The sequence below is a fragment of the Limanda limanda genome, chromosome 3 (assembly GCF_963576545.1).
Source record: "Limanda limanda chromosome 3, fLimLim1.1, whole genome shotgun sequence".
Lineage (NCBI taxonomy): Eukaryota > Metazoa > Chordata > Actinopteri > Pleuronectiformes > Pleuronectidae > Limanda > Limanda limanda.
This window is the reverse complement of record NC_083638.1, coordinates 11552946-11570131: the sequence shown is the minus strand read 5'-3', so window position 1 is coordinate 11570131 and position 17186 is coordinate 11552946. Positions and strand designations below refer to the sequence as shown.

The window sequence follows — 17186 nt, the reverse complement described above, 5'->3', positions numbered from 1 at the left end:
TTGTGTGTTTATAAATCACTTTATAGGGAACTGGTGATGAAATACATGGTCACAGTGGTTAGAAGGTTGTTTCAAAGGAAGTAAGTTTTGTTAATCTTCAATCAACACTTGATTATCTGGACTCAGACGACCTTGGCAGCCTGTGGAACAGTGCCTAGCACACACCTACGCCAAACTGTAGTGTTTGCACGTGGTGACGAGTGCTGAGAAGACGACTGGTCACACATCAGTGCCAACAATTTCAGTGTGATAAGTTCATCCAGAAACATAAGTGTGTGGTATTTTCACAAGACAAAGAGAGAATGAAGCCTCATGGAACCTTGGTCTGTCCAGTCAGGAGTTTTGTGTTGTAATAGTGTGTGTTTGTATGGTAGCAACACTTATACCTGATTTAAAGTAGATTTAGGATACATGTGGTTTATGCGTGGCTCTTGGTGTCGATATCAATAACGTTTTTTTGTGTTTTTTTCTTTTTATTTATACTCAATATATATTTCTGACAGCTTCCTTCATGTATAAAACAATACTCCAAATGGGCTACATCCCAAAAAATGTATGCGATTGTTTTTCAGCCTTTACAAGTGTCCTTTAACCTCTTTTCAGTACTTAATCGTAAGTAACTTAATCTAAACAAATTAATAAGATCACATTATCTTCCTTTCCCCCCCAGCTTTTAAAAAAAACATAATTTACAAGAAACAGGCTCCATGAACAGCGTCAGTGTTGTGAAGCAGACTTTCCTGGAGCTGGATGTCAGTGTTGGGACAGTGTCTGCAGTTCTGCTCCAGTTTCTCTCATTTGCTCATAATCAAATTTTAAAAACTTGTGACGTCATTTGAGGTTTGCCTCATTTTCATACTCGTCACCTTTTCCAGAAAGTCATAAAGGTCCACCTGTCTTACTTACTTACTGTTCATATATGTGATTTTATTATATGAACTGAAACAGTCATTTATTCATAATTTGTCATGTTTCCCTGAAGATGTGAAACTGCAGATGCTGGTAAAGAAGGAGTGTTTTGAGTGCCATATGTTTGAGTTTCCCAGCAGAGGCCCAGGTGAGTCGATGTTTATTCACCTGTGCCACGTGGCTGTGCTGAAGAGGGCGTCGGCTGCTAAGCCTTTGTTTTGCTGCCTTCACGTGTCATCAGACAAATTAAAACCGTTCAGGTGAAATGAGGGAACCTGAAGAAATGTAAGGATCAGGGGTTGCAGGCTGTTATCTGTGTTAACAGTTGGAAGTTATATAACACATTATTTGCAAAATAAATATTGAATACTTTTACAAAATGTTCGGAAATGCCTTACGTATGCCTTACAGTTAATATACAAGTAAAACTAGATGTTGTAAAAGCTATCATAAGTCCTTTAACCACTCTCCTGTTATCGTCCTCATTTCTTTTTAAATGGGTTTATGCACGACCTCACTGATTTTTAAAATGTTTGTCATATTCATGTTATAGTTATTTATTATTGCATTTAATTCTATCCTATCCTACGTAGTGGTTTTACCTCATATTGTTTGGTTGTTTCTCAGATCAACAAGTTATGAGCATGTGTTGGACAAGCTGCAAACTCAAGAGCCACACTTCACACCCTTGAGTTTTTAAAACCTGATTACTAACATTTTTTTTGAAAAGTGCCTTCGACTTAACTCTCTTAGAAGCTCAAACCACCATTTTATTCAAATCTACTTGAAAATTGTTTTTAAACTGATTCTAAATTGACTGATCTTCCTTTTGTCTCCCTTTGAGTTACCTCGCTTTTCCTTTCTGAAGTCGGTGGTGTTTCACGGGAGTCGCTTGAACGCACCACTAGGTCTGATTGACGTGGGTGTCCCAGGGGCGCACGTCACGAGTCCCGAAGCCTCCACGGAGCAGGAGTCTGGACGGGAGCAATGGAGGAGGAGGACACATGAGGAGCATGGGGGAGGTCGGGTTGTATTAGTGGGGCGACTCGAGAGTTTATTTCCGGGAGGAAGAAGAGGAAGAGGAGGAAGAAGAAGAGGAAGAGGGACCGGGAGCAGCAGCAGGTGCATGTGGAGAAAAACAAACATGGAGAAAGTGAAGGGAAACTTTAAAGTCCCTTACCCGGCCCGTAGTGGAGTCTGAGCGGGAAGAAGAACCCACAGCAGCTCGGTGGATCCATGGTGAGACTGAAGCTGAGATTCAATTAGTTTCTGGGGGAAATCACCGGAATGCAGGAGGCGATGGAGAAGAAGTACCGGCCGGAGAATGGAAGCCGCTCCGCCGCCGGAGGAAGAGCTAAAGACCGGGTGGAAAGGTAACGACAGCTAACCCAACCTGGAAACATTAAATTAATATAAAACGCAGGTACTCCATGTTTTGAAAAAGGTTAGCGGTGTTTCAGGAACTTTCCTGGAAGCAGCTAATGACTTTAATCCTCATTTCGTGGGAGATGTGAGCTGCAGCCTGAGCTCCTGGTTCTACTGGAGCTGCATCTAACAGCTGCTTCTTAAAACTACTAACTTATGAACTATTACAAATCATACACACTCACTGATGACAACTTTCTATTAAAAAAAAACTTCCACATATTTGAGTAAATTGCCAAAACTGTAGTCGCAATGTAAATTATTTCACAATTTTTTAATAAATCAGTATAAATTCTGGTGGGTATGATAGTGGTATTTTGTTTACCCTATCAAATTAATAAAATAGTTTTTATTAATACAATTAATCAACCTAATGAACCCAACTACACAAATGCTACAGATTCACTTTTACCATGTTGTCAATTGTCAATAGTTTCCATTGTTGATGACTGTAAACTCAACATCTTTAGGTTTCCCATCAGACAAAATGAAGCAATTTGCTAACTTGGGAACATTGAAGAGTATTTTATTCACCGAACAATCAATTAATTGTTAAATATAAATAACTGTTGACTGTATTAACTATGGAATTGTTTGGTTGGTTTCAAGATATAAGTCTAGATATAGTTCATCAAGGTCAATTAATTCATCTTTGGGAAATGTTAAAACAAATTCCCATTGTGCATAGTTATAGAAAGTAATTCAAGATTTCAGAAGCCACCCTTCTGTGCGGATCCACGCAAACATTGATGGTTATTTCTTAGCCCAGGACCCCGGTAGCAAATACCTTCCAGAGAGTATTGTGTAAATCCATTGTGTTAGTTTTTCATTAATCCTGTTGACAAACAAACAAACAGACAGGGGTGAAAACAAACCTCTTGGTGGAGGTAATAGAACAGTGAAGGTTGTAAAACATGTGTGGACACAGGGTTCCTCTTAAGGGATCCCCAGATGGGTTGCTGCTCTTACACTCAAATTCTGTTATCTTGTTCTGTTGTATTGACTGAATGGAATTCAGCACATCCCAAAATACAGTCATTAAAATAATAAAGATGAATCATCACATACCTAGGGCAGTTTCAATGTTATGACCTTTACAAGGGTTGGGTTTATTGCAGGGCGGTTCTCTTCTCTGTAAATAAACTGACATCAGGTGTATATTGGACTAAAGTTTTATTACAGTAGTGCAGTTGTAGACACAGGCGGAAGCATGTTGACTTTTTTTGCAGACGTGCGACATCGATACTTTAGTCTTCCGTATATGTATAGTGATATTTTCCATGGAGAAGTTTGGCTGTCGCACTGTTCAAACAAATGGTGATAACCCAAACCAACCTGCAGTCAGCTGCCACATTCACAGGCTCCACACTGATACAGCCAAGGTGTGCCCTCGCTTTTGTTTTGCCAACAAGGACATTTTCCCCCCATGAGGAACGTAAACTTTACCTAATAATACCTTTTAGTGTTGACACAGTCACACCAGGTAGAGCCTGGACTGTTTTTGGTACGTAAAAGAGGTGGTGGTGGGGGGGGGGTTAACAGGCTGTGAGGGCTCGTGTGTGTTTCTTCTCCAGGGATGACTTTGCTCTCATGAAAGGGTTAAGCTGCCGGGGGATAATCGTGTTACTCAAGGCATTAGGTGGAGCCACTCACACACATACACAGCTTTTTCATCTAGAACCAGACTGTAGACCTAGGTGATGTAGATACACATGCTACAGCTCTTACAGCGTCTTACCTTATGCTTGTTTTTGCCCAGGGTGGATCCATATGGCTTTGAGCGCTCAGAGGACTTCGACTACGAGCTATATGAGGAGCTCATGTCCGAGTATCTCGTTGTGCTCACCCAGCGGTCAATCAAGTGGTCCAAGCTGCTGAAGGGCAAAAGCAAGGTGCAGAAGAATGTAAAATGTAAGTGTGAAAACTGAAGCACACCTATTCTTGTAAAGTAAAAACGGAGCGACTGACCTTAAATGTTCCCTTCTTTGTTCTCAGTAAAGCGCTATGTGCGTAAGGGGATTCCCAATGAGCACCGGGCTCTGATCTGGATGACGGCCAGTGGGGCTCAAGACCAGTTAGAGAAGAACCCAGGATACTACCAGTCGCTGCTTGGAGCCAAACATGATCCTAAACTGGTGGACACCATCTGCACAGGTCAGGCTGCAGATAGGCTCATCAGCTGTGCGCCCTGGTACACATCAAGCAAATCGCGAAGAGCTTGCACCAGGAAAAGAACCATAAGCTGTTTTCAGATGTGAACTCCAGAAAATGTCCAGAAAATTGTGTCCAGACATTTTCTGGAGTTTGCCGTTCACATATAAAGAGCACAGCAGGAGTTTATCTGGCTCAGACGTGTTCACAACAACATGTTGCTGCTGTATCCTCCCATGGGCTCACTCAGATATTCCCTGGTCATTTTACCAGGAAGTAGAAGGAAAATGTCCAGAGCAACTGACAGCCCCTCTGGAATTCTTCAGGAAATTGTATTAACATCAGTACATGTCTGAAAGCACCTATAGGTGGATCACCTCATGTCTTCTGTTACACACTCACCTCCATGTAAACACTAACCAGGGGGAAAACAGTTCCTCATCCAATGATTAGCCAGTTAGTTTCACATCAGTGTGAGCCTCATAAAAAGTTGCAGTTTATACCATAAAGGTTTTTTTTTGTTATGTCTTTAGTATCATGCAGTTTTCTTTGCTAGTGAGAAAAAAGCCAGATAGCTAAAAGACCAGCTGGCCTCAATGAGTGGAAAAAGAGATTTCTTTTTAACTCACCGTCAGGGAATTCTTCATCATTGACGGCATCTGAGGCTGATTCAGCTCATCAGGTTATGCTGACTATAGCTTATGGTCCTGAATACACTGCAAAACCTACTGTGAGCTACACAGGCCACAATGATGCTCAACATTTTGTTTTTTCAGAGTTCATACAACTCATCGTGACGTACTATAAATAGAGTACTGTATACTTCTCTTCAGCCAGAGCAGATAAACTGCGGATGTTCACTTAGGATATTGTTGTGTTCTGGGTATTCAGGTTGGAAACGGCACAGCAGTGAAAGAACCCCAGGGATGGGAATGAATTCTGTGAGAAACTGGTGAAATCATAAAGTATAGTACAGGATAATCAATTAGAGTGATAGGTACATTGTGGTTTTTTTAATTCTATGAGGAAATCATATTTATTTGTTCAGCTCTGTAAACAAAAAATTCATCCTTTATGGAAAAAAACAGTAAATTGATCGTTCTCTCTGAAGTGAAAGGTGAACAGAAAGAGTTTCACTTACACTGTGGCTCTTGTACCTGCTTAAGTGTTTTCCACTGTGGTGTGGAGTCCTTACAGTTTAACCTACACTCAAAGCATCTGGAAAAGTTCACATAATCGAGTTACTGTTATCTCCACATGAGAGACGAGATAACAGAAAGTGTCTCTGTCCTGCTTCTCTGGCACTCACCCTCTTGTTTGTATACACACAAGCACAGAGTCAGCGTGATCAGCGTGTATGTGGTGTCTTTCAGACTTGAACAGAACATTTCCAGACAACCTCCAGTTCCGTAAGACGTCCAGCCCATGTCTCCAGAAAGATCTGTTCAATGTGCTAGTGGCTAGTGGTCACCACAATCCCACTGTGGGCTACTGCCAGGTAATACTGAACTTTAACACAAAAATATACCTATTCTCATGAAGTTCAATATGATTACTGTGACCATATTCAGTAGTGGCAAAGACTGTTATGTTTTTTTGTTTGTAGTGTTAGAATGACACACTGTTCTGTTTAGTGCTGAAATGCAGTGAAGGGTTCAGCTTGTTATTTGTGGATTATAGGACAAAAAGTATTATAGCCGGACTGATATCGATTTTTGGGGCCGATACTGAAGTGAAAACATTTCCAACACTGATAAATCAGCCAATATATATATATATATGCAAGAAATGTAATTGAGGTTTGATATTTTAAAGTTGAACCATAAACTTTACAAAAAATATATAATATGAATAAAAATAACAACACAAATACAACAAAATAAATGTATTTTGATGTAAGATAGAAACATAAATGCACATCTTTTTTGTTTTGAGGAATTAAAGTTTTCAAATCAGCCGTCAAATCTTTAACAGCTAAATTAAGTAAACAATACTTTTTTTGCTTAATGGATTATGTGTTATGCTTACACATTACAAATCTGTCTCTCTATCATTTACTGAGTACTCAAGTACACAATTATGTATGAAAACGGCTGTTTTTTTTACAGCGCTGTCATGTCAACCTTACCAGTCATTTTAGTTGGTACTTCCAGGCAGCCAGTTTGCTTTGTGTAAACTTAGTGCGTCATATGTTAATGATCATGATACTCATTTGAAAGGGTAATTTCCTACACTAGAACCCTATTCAGCTTGTTTTGCAATTCAAACAGGCAGCAGGTTGCCTATGGTTACATCATGTCGTAAAACAAGAACTCTTTCATCTCTAATCCTACTCAGGTAGCCTGTGCTAGTTGGAATGGTTATTTGTCTACTTATTTCATGTCCCTAGTCCACTTCATGGTCTCTGTCCTTTTAATCTCGAGCTCCTCATGTTCTCTTCATGTGAAGCCTGAGTGTGTCTCTCTTTTGTCTTCAGGGGATGAACTTCGTAGCTGGCTATCTGCTCATCATCACAAAAGATGAAGAGAAATCCTTCTGGTTGATGGATGCACTTCTCAGCAGAATATTACCAGGTGTGTGTCTGTCTGTGTGTGTGTGTATACATACACTGTTCTGTTCTCCTGACAGGTGTGTGTGTGTGTGTGTGTGTGTGTGTGTGTGTGTGTGTGTGTGTGTGTGTTCGTACAGATTCTCTGGTTGTTATTTTGCTCTCGGCTAAGAATAATCTTGTAAGAGGTCACATGGTCTTTATCTGTGTGTGGCTTAAGACCTACAGTATGTTTTCATTTAGAATTTACACTCATTCAAATTAGTGAATGTCAATATGATTCAGACAGCAGTTGTTTGTCAGTCAACACATGCATCATGTTTCCATTCAACCCGTTAATCCAGTTTTTGTATTACTCCAATGGATTTGTTATTATTTAAGGGCAATGTTGAACTCACAGTGTGTGTTGTTACAGACTATTACAGTCCAGCCATGCTGGGGCTGAAAACGGACCAGGAGGTGTTGGGGGAGCTGGTGAAGATTAAAATCCCTGGTGTGTGGCAGACCATGGAGGATCATAACGTCATGTGGACCCTCGTGGTCTCCCGATGGTTCATCTGTCTCTACATAGACGTCTTGCCAGTAGAGGTGATTGTCGTGACCTCACTGCAATTTATCCAATTTTTTTTTAACAAAACGTTTTGGCAAAAAACACCATTCATTGAACTCATTTGTGTATTTTTATGCCCGTGCTGCTTTAAATGCATTCCATACACAGATTATGGCCAATCCACCACGTGTAGTCCCTGTTGTTGCTCCCTCTGTTGGCCAGAGGAGGGTGTTCCATGTAAAACCTGGCATATATTCAAGCTATTCCCTCAAGATGTCACCCTCCCCACACTCTCAGCCGCCATGGCTAACCACTCATTTCAGATCCAGATTGATTCAGAGTCACCACCACAGTTTTTCTTTGCTCCTCTTGAAACAAACATCCAAGTTACATGTTTGATAGTAGCTGGCAAGGTAGTGCAACGTTGAATGGTAGGATATATGGAAATTGTTTAAAGTGTTTCATTTTCAATTGTGAAAATAATTGTAAGTATTATTCTTCTTAGTTTGCCACAGCCTCTACCTTTTACGTTTAGCTTTTTCGGTGCACTGGAAAAGTCATTAATTTTAGAATATAGAACAAGATGGTGAATATCCCTTTTACGTTTGAAGGTCTTCTGCACAACTACCAGTAGATGTAAGCAGGTGTTAGTGGCCAACAGCGGAGGTTAGGGAAATAACTTTTTTGATCCCTATGTTAAACCTCACACGTGGGATTTACTTCTCTGTCACATCTGCAGACTGTTCTGCGGATCTGGGATTGCCTGTTCTACGAGGGATCGAAAATCCTTTTCCGCGTCGCTCTAACTCTGATCAACCAGAACCAGACTCTGATTCAACAGGCCCAGTCGATGCCAGACGTCTGCCAGACCTTCAAGCAGATCACCCATGGACCATTTGTGGATGAATGCCACACTTTCATGCAGGTAAAAGAAAAACAGGTGAACAAACTGGATCCTTTTTATAATTGGCTTTCTTTCATTTCTATAATCCTGCTGGGTTTTTTTTTCGGCCTTCCCAGAAAATCTTCACGGAACCACGAAGTCTCTCCATGGCAACCTTGACTAAGCTGCGGGCGACATGTCGATCTCGCATCATTGCAGAAGAATCTTGACCCAGACTGATTCACTTGCTGCTTAAACTCAAACAAATTCCACTGGGAGGAGAACCCAGCCGCTTGTTTGCACCTTTTAAAGACTCAATATCGCTACAACTACTCCGAGTAGTTTTTGACTTAAACATGTGTTTCCATACAATCTACATGTTTTATATATGATCATTTGAGAATATTAGTCATGTGCTGTATTAGCTGATAATTTTATTTCAACTTAATATGTGCTGTAGTTTATCTTCTTTTGGTAACTGGGGACTAATGCACTTTACTCTGGTAAGTCAGAGACACTGAAGAGCTGGTTTGGTGAAAAATGGCCTGATCTGATAAAACGTGTCAACAGAGAAATCTGCCTGCAACATTTCACAATATTTTGTCTGGAATGAATATTAGAGAGCGGTATGATGTACTATGCTGGCACAATCCAATGTGAATCATATTGATTTCAGGACAGAAACATCTTTTAAACAATTCTTCATCTGATGCTGTTCATTCTTTCTGCATTGTGGTGAAGCAATTAAAGGGCTGCTCTCGTTTTCTAACAATGGTTTGTCAAGTTTGTTGTGTGTTTGGGTTTTGTTGCCCTGCAAGCTGCTGCAGGATCACTGATATCAGTTTGTTGCTCTGGACAAAAATAACCTTGGTGTTGATCCCAGCTCTGGGTATTCTGTGTTATTTACACCTGGTTGAACAGCGCTGAGTAAACAACCATGTTTATTTTCCATCGAACCTCCTTTAAAACAAATCGTAAATGTGAAATGTCTGTCCTGGACTTTTAAGATTTTTATTAACTTTCAGTAAGATGCATAATAGAAAACGAGATCACATCATCTTCTATAAAAGATCAAATCACAACAATTTATATTAAGATTTCTTTAGGGGATGTTGGCAAAAAGCAAAGAGATAATTAACCCAGGCACCTGCTCACTTGTCCTGTAAAAAGTATTTAAGTGATACATCGCCCGACTGCTACATTTTTAAAGGGAGCAGCAATCCACATATTTCACAAGTATCAGTTACCTTATTGTGCCTCAGTGATGGGGTAGCTGTATCAGTCTCCACTGTGGAGGAATGCTTTTGGAAAAGATTCAGAGCTCTCCCTTCTCAGAATCATTACATTCATCTTTTAAGTTAAAAAAAAAAAACTACAAGAGAACACGTGTAAGAATAAAACTCCACCCAAGTTGAAATGTTTATACATCAGTGGATTATACATCGGAACTTTAAAAAACTACTTTTTCCTACCGTTAATTTGCCTCTTTTTCATCTGCACAGGATATTAAATAGGTTTAACAAAATAGATTTACATGGGGAACAACAACAAACAGCAGTTAAAGCAAATTCAACTGATTCCTAGAACATAAGAGTAGAGCAAAGCAGCTGATGGTCAACTTTATCGAGCATTCAAACTGTCCTCTCCGGCTTCATCAGCTTCACCAGCATCCGTACTCAGCAGGTATATCGCTTCTCATCATTCCACAGAGACGGTGAAAGGAAAATAAAAAGTCCAGAGATCACATAGGATGCAAAAAAAACATGCACTCGCCACATCGAAACAACCACCTCCATTCGCTCATGCTCGTGTCCAGCTGCTCATTCACACATTCATCTCTCCATTGTTCAGTCCGTCAGGCTCAAGTTCAGCGGAGGCGCCACTCAGATGGTCTGGTATCCAGCATGGCTCCTCTTCCTACCTATTAGGTAGGCAATGAGCACAATCAGCACCAGGCCAGCGAGCGCTGCCCCGACAATGATGGGGATGAGCATCTGGTCCTGGTCCATCTGACACTCCTCCGCTGGAGACAAGAGAAGAGAATCAAATGTTATGTCACAGAATCAGTAAATGTCGTGTACCCGCTGGAGCCTGGACAGATGGATTGATGAGGGGTGTCTCTAAACTGTTGATCTTGATCCTTATCTCCAATTTAATTTATTTCAGTAACTTGCATGGTTCTAGTGTGAGTGTGCTCCTTGCATGGCTGTTATTGACAGAATAATCGACACTCAGTGCGTAGCGAGTGTGGATGAGCTTGATGCAGCAAAACAAGTTGTTGTACGTCGGCCTCTGGGAATAGCAACTCTGAAATAAACAATTTGCCACCTCCTTATGAAGAGTGAGAGGAGAATATCAATTACACTCTCACGAGCAAGAAGCTACAGCCAGCAACAGCCGAGCTCTTCTTGGAATTAACACTGGGCCTGACTGACAGTCCCCTTAAATTCACCAAGCTGCTCCACATTGCATGGACACACAGTTATTGTTTTTTCCATCAAGATCCGTGAATTATTCCCTTGGAAATTGGTGAAAATACCCAACAAATGTCCTGTTGTCAAAGTTAAAGAATGGAAAAAAAAATTATGAATCTGCCCCTTTGTCTGAATTCATACTAAAATATAATGGCTTCTTTCATGGCCTATGTCCCATCTGTCCCTTCAAGTTTCATGGAAATCTGTTCTGTAGTTTTGTGATCCTGCCGATAAACAAAAAAAACAATGAACAGGGGCAAAGATATAATCTCCTTGAAGAAGGGCAGTCAGAGAGCGTATACCTCTGTCAAGGCTAACACCCTGTCTCGCATTTATTAAAGCAAGGAAAGTGTTGAGGCAGATCCACTTCAAAATGTAATGGGTTCCTCTCTGGGACATGCCCCTAACCCCAAATTCCATGGTAATCTGTTCAGTGGTTTTTCAGTAATTCTGGTGACCGACAGACAAACAGCAATGAAGACATAACCTCCTTGGTATAGAGGTCAGAGGACGGAGATAGAAGAGGAGTTTGATGGCAGATGTACCTGTAGCAAACTGGTCTGTGATGACTCCAAACGGTTGGACCTGCAGTCCGAATGTGTTGAGAGACAAGGTTGGTGCCACAATCAGAGTCTGCTCTGCGTTACACATGTACGAGCGGCCCAGTGTACTCCGCAGGTATTCCAGACTGGTGTTACTGGCGGAGAACTGAGCTGTGGACAGAATTATTAGAGAATTATTACTTAAGCCAAACCAGTCAAGGCAAATCAATAACAGCTTTTTGTTTGTTACAGAACAAATCACTCTACCTGTCATATCAGGCCAGATGGCGAGCAGAGATAGTCCACTCAGGTGGTACTTCTTAGTGGTGGAGTTCTGTGATTGAGAAGAGAAGCTGAATAGATACGTGTACCGCACACACCCACAATAACAAAGTGATGAGAGATGAATTTACCAGCGTGAAGGTGAAGCTGAGTGTGGTGTCTCGCTCTTCTGACAAAACCAAGGTAGCTCTGCTGGCTTCACATGATCCTGATGCATTTGTCTGACTAGGGGTCAGGTTTACCAAATCCTGAACAGTCTAACAAAGTAAAGAAAAAAAAGTTCAATTTCTATTTGACTATTTTTATTATTTATTTTTACTATGAGTGGCCTCTTTTTGTTAAGCTTTAAATTACCTTGTTCTGAGATTTAGAGAAGTAGGAGATGTTGAACTGAAGTCCAAACTGAGCCAGGAGACAGTCCGTGCCGTTGCTGTTCTTCACAGAGTACATTTTGTGTTCGGGTGTTCCTGCAGGCGTCGGTGCTGGAGCTGCTGTTGTCGAAGCAGCAGTGGTGGTGGGTGGAGCTGTAGTACTGGTAGTATCCGCCAAACAGACGCTTTCTATGACAAGAATAAAATAGAAACTCCACCATTGAGCAGCAGGTCACTGATTTCAGGAAATGCAGCCACGACAAGAAAATCAGAGTCCTACCTGTTGGGCTTAGGTCATTTCCTGGCATGAAGGCCTCCACCCTCATGCCAGAGAAGGTGACAGTCGCTCCACCAACGCTTACAGCCACGGGGCTCACACAGCGGTAGGTGGTGTTGATTGCCGCCGAGATCCCCACGGAAGCCGACACCACTGTGACCACACCTAGGACACAATCGCACAAACAAATAACAATTTAGTTACATCTGAAATATATCTTCTGTCTTATATGCAGGGGTGTTCATAGGGACTTTAGGGCCCCTGGGCATAAAAGGAGCTTACCGGAGCTGTTGGCCCCAGGGAAGATCGTGGAATCGCTGAGGTTGTACTGCAGCGTCAGGTTGGCAACGCTGTACAGACTCGCGTTGGAGGAAAAGCTCAGCCCCAGAGCATGGCCGGGTCCGAACACCGCCACCAGCCACGACAAGCTGTCTGTGTCTGTGCCGCACGAGCTGCTGCCGGGGTCGACTGCGGCGGAGTCGGGCAGAGGAAACTGCGCTGTACTCTGAGGAGACACGAGGGATTCGATAAGCTGGAGGGTATATGTCACGTTTTAAATTCCCTCAGAGATGGAAACCGGAACGTACCGTGCCGCTGATGGAGTCGTATGCGATGGAGAATGATGCAGAAAGCTCCGCCTTAATGCAGGTGGAGTTCCCCTCTTTTACCTCCAGAGTCACAGCCTGAACACCACCTGAGGGCGAGAAAATAATGAGCAAGGAGGTACAATATCAAAATATAGGAAAAAATATGTCAATAAGAGTAATAAATATTTTCTTTCAGCTGCATTTCTCCCATAATCTGAACAAATACCTAAGTAATTACACTTGTATTAATTTGTGTGGCACCTTTCACTTCCAAGAAATAAAGCAAAAATGATGATGATGATGTACGCTAAAGCAGTTCACATGAACCACCAGCAGGGGTCTATAGGCAGCAGAGAGTGACAGACTCGAACCACAAACTTCTCCCTGGTTGTTTCGCCACTTTTTATGTTACCAAAGACTTGTTGTCACATGACAACAGTAAAACAACAATAATAATTTGTATGACTGATGACAGCTGTACTGCATGGAGGTGAGCATATAGTCGATGTGGCCCCTCTGAGCAGATCAAATAAAGCATTCAGCTGACTTGGCAACTTATATACACTTTTATCTGTTATTATCTTTGTGCCCTAGAAACTGCCAACTCACTGTTGTGCGTCCATACATGTGACATAGTGGGTGTACTTCCACAGTGGCTATTCAGGACTCCTGTACTCATCCACCCTACTGATCGTATATCCTTAAAAAAACACTTTCTTACCCACGTTATAATGCAGTAATGCAACACTGGAGTTTTACCACTCAACTCTCACTTCCCTAAACGTCTACAAAGATGTTGATACAGACAACTTAAATGTGGTTGATTCCCATCAGCACAGACAGTTATTCTACTTCTGTAATTTTTAAGTACTTCTCAAATGTTTGGGATCATTAAAATTCTTTAAAGCTTCAGTATACTTAGATTTGTTTCCAGATTGTATGAGCGCAATGTGACGTTTGACCGCTAAGCACTAATTAGTTCCTCTTTGCGTCCAAGTGACAAAAGTTGAAGAAATGTCCTAATGGCAGACTTGAGATATTATGCTCAAGAGCCCATCTTATCATCTTTGAGTCCAAGTGAGAATTTGACTACATTTGAAAGGATTCCCTGGAGGCGTTCCTGAGATATTGTGTTCCCAAGTGCTTAGTGAGGTCACAGCGACCTTGACCGTTCAACTTTGACCATCCAATTGTGATAAGTTTAAACTTGAGTCCAAATTGAAATCTCTCACATCGATGAGAAGTTCATTCAGCTTTTGGCTTGTTGGTGGTGTTAGTTGCCTTCCCCCATGTTACTGGCAGTAATTTCATAACTTATGACACAGCTCAGTGACTCTTCTCTCTTTCACAGTGGCCTCACTTCCCCTTTGTCTCCAGTGTTCCATATTATACAATCTACTGATCCTAATGGGAATCTGTGCTTCAGTCCATCAATCAGATGCCATCTTCCCGAGTGCCTTTTTGAAACTTGACCCCAGCGTCACCTCTCAGTTCACCCTGTATACACACAGCCGACAGTTTACACAACACTATAATCTGATCACAAAGTAAAAGCGTCTGTGTGTGCAGAGTATTAAGCTGCAGATATAAGTATAATACAGTCGGTGCGGAGAGAATAACGTAAAAAGGATTCAAACAGTGTTCCATACTACCAGGAAATTCTGGTTCTGGTGGACTTAAATTCTGTCTAAACTAAAGCCTCAACATGTTGGTGAGTGGAAAATGAAACAGACCACCCACTATAATTTGAGATTACTAAAAGAACATCAATCCAGTTATATATTTTATAATGAGCATTTAGAGAGAGAGAACTACAACAACACGGCCTGTTTTCCTGTTGGCAGCCAGCTGTCTGTGTGTGTTCAGGCCAATTAAACAGGTCATAAAATAACACTGTCAGCCCCCAGTGTACAACACAAAGCCATCATAGCAGTCACACAAAGCTCTCAAATGACACAACAAAGAGACCAATCTGCTGCTCCCAAACACAGACAAAACCCAGGGATCATACAAGAGATTAGAATAAAATAGAATAGAAAATAATAAAGTCCAGAGACTTCTTAGGTCTGTTTTGACATCAATACCTGAGGACTGCTGACCTTTAGATTTTGGACTTTGGACAGAGCTATAAAATTCTGAAATGCAGTGAGTTCTCCTTAGTTTCCACTGGTTATTGAACAACACCAGGAAATCTTTCGTTTAATCATAAACACATTTAATCTGTGTGTAAAGTCAAGTCATGAAAGACTGTAACAAACGTCTACACTCAAGAATGTCCATCTGTCTGGCCTCTCGCCCAAAATGGCATCTTGACAAGTGTCCAAACTCCATCATATTAAGTTGACTATCACTGAAGACTATATGGAGACCAGTGTAAGTATCTTCAGATCCACTAATACAACATTGTAAAAAATACTTAATATTTAATACAAGTAAAATTACTGATCCCATTTTTTACAAAGATAGTTTTCTTTCCAGTCAGTATTACAAACCTGAAAACAAGTTATTGTTTGTTGCAATTATTAAAATGATAAAAAGAGAATGACGCAAAACCTGAAATATGATAATACTGCTATGTTTGAACCATATTCTAAATAGTTTCAGATTAATTTACCAACCTACATGTACAATACCTGGAGCATCATGAATTTCCTCTATTTTCTAAAAAGTAAAATACTTAATAATATATTTTATAAACCTGATATAATAAACGTCATGGACTAATATGATGTTTAAAAGTTATTGCATTTTTAAAATTGATCCTTGACTATATTTACATATTTGAAAATAATTCTGTAGTGAAAAAACCTTTAAACCTTTAAAAATTAAATGTAATGCAAAAAAAATATTTAATTGGACTTTTGATTTTAACAACAAGGACATGTCAAAGACTATATGATTTGATTACATTTGTTTATTTTATTTATCTATATGAAAATATACAGGAAAGTAAACAAATAAAAACAAGAAAGATGCCAGCTTCGAATTTGCTTTGTTGATTCCACAGCTTGATGCTGTATGATCAAGTGTAATCGACTAATAGATCGATGCTCGACTTGTTTAACAGTGAACTCGACTAACCGACGACAGTTCTGGATGACGTCGCTCGACATGGAGCTTTCCACAGCCCGGGAAACACTCACCTAGCCAGGCAGAGCAGGCGAGGAGCACCGCGACCACCGCATGAGAGAGTTCCATCCTCGGACTCCAGACGCCACACGGAGCGGACCTGACTTCTAATGATCGCCGGGGGAAGACGAGGGAAAGCCCGGGGAGCAGGGTCGTCGTGCCGCCGCGTCACAGGTTGACGCAAGAACCAGCTGCACCTGACCTGACGGAGGAGCGAGAGCTTCACGAAGCAGCTGTTCCTCTTCTTCTTCTTCTTCTCCTTCTCCTTCTTCTTCTGGTTTCCGTCTCTCTATTGAACCACGGGGAGCGGAGCTGGTGTCTGGCAGAGACGGTGACGGAAGGAACCAGCTCTGGTCCTCTGGTCTGTGGTCTGGTCTAGAGTCTGGTCATGTGAACAGAGAGTCAGAGCTGAGCAGTCACGTGAGAGGCCTCCCCCCCCTGGCTGTGTATGAGCTCCATTCACAGCAGCGGTAACACACACTGATACACACACACACACACACACACACACACACACACACGCACGCACGCACGCACGCACGCACACACACACACACACACACACACACACACACACACACACACACACACACACACACACACACACGACTCATCCTGAGGAACTGCAAGTAAAACATGGAGTTGCTGCTGATAGATAATGTTTTTAAAGACTTTAATAATGTAGGTGATGACAATAAGGAGTAAAGAGACATCGAGTGAGAAACATATTTGTTTTTTTTGCTTGGGAATAATATTATGACAGACTTGAACAATGTGTGTGATGCCAACAATGTGTAAAGAGATGTTTAATGCTCGTAACTAATATTTTTACAGACTTGAATAATGTAGGTGATGCCAATAAGGGGTAAAGAGACTTCTAGTGAGAAACATTTTGTTTTGTTTTTGCTTGTGAATAATGTTTTTACAGACTTGAATAATGTGGGTGATGCCAACAAGGTGTAAAGAGATGTTTAATGCTCGTAGCTAATATTTGTACAGACTTCAATAATGTAGGTGATGCCAACAAGGTGTAAAGAGACATCTAGTGAGAAAAGAAC

General features: G+C 41.2%; 2 protein-coding genes across 2 annotated transcripts; one reads left to right on the top strand and one right to left on the bottom strand.

The window, feature by feature from the left end:
• Positions 1–1869: 1869 nt before the first annotated feature.
• grtp1a (growth hormone regulated TBC protein 1a) lies at positions 1870–9238 on the top strand. Its single transcript, XM_061068025.1, has 8 exons — positions 1870–2282; positions 4094–4245; positions 4330–4488; positions 5859–5983; positions 6962–7058; positions 7449–7621; positions 8323–8508; positions 8604–9238. Exons 1-8 carry the CDS (start codon positions 2197–2199, stop codon positions 8694–8696), a joined length of 1071 nt encoding a protein of 356 aa, XP_060924008.1. The 5' UTR covers positions 1870–2196; the 3' UTR covers positions 8697–9238.
• Positions 9239–9463: 225 nt separating this feature from the next.
• On the bottom strand, positions 9464–16513 carry lamp1a (lysosomal associated membrane protein 1a). The gene is made up of 9 exons (XM_061067618.1): positions 16143–16513; positions 13000–13106; positions 12695–12917; positions 12416–12577; positions 12119–12324; positions 11896–12021; positions 11750–11816; positions 11486–11653; positions 9464–10489 (listed from the first exon to the last, which is right to left on the bottom strand). Exons 1-9 carry the CDS (start codon positions 16195–16197, stop codon positions 10350–10352), a joined length of 1254 nt encoding a protein of 417 aa, XP_060923601.1. The 5' UTR covers positions 16198–16513; the 3' UTR covers positions 9464–10349.
• Positions 16514–17186: the final 673 nt, after the last annotated feature.

Coding starts and splice junctions, on each gene's coding strand:
- grtp1a (XM_061068025.1), top strand. CDS start 2,197: ATGCAGGAGGCGATGGAGAAGAAGTACCGGCCGGAGAATGGAAGCCGC. Junction 4,489..5,858: donor GGTGGACACCATCTGCACAG/GTCAGGCTGCAG, acceptor GGTGTCTTTCAG/ACTTGAACAGAACATTTCCA. Junction 7,622..8,322: donor TAGACGTCTTGCCAGTAGAG/GTGATTGTCGTG, acceptor TCACATCTGCAG/ACTGTTCTGCGGATCTGGGA.
- lamp1a (XM_061067618.1), bottom strand. CDS start 16,197: ATGGAACTCTCTCATGCGGTGGTCGCGGTGCTCCTCGCCTGCTCTGCC. Junction 12,578..12,694: donor CCCTGGGGCCAACAGCTCCG/GTAAGCTCCTTT, acceptor ATTGTGTCCTAG/GTGTGGTCACAGTGGTGTCG. Junction 11,654..11,749: donor CATCTGGCCTGATATGACAG/GTAGAGTGATTT, acceptor TTCTGTCCACAG/CTCAGTTCTCCGCCAGTAAC.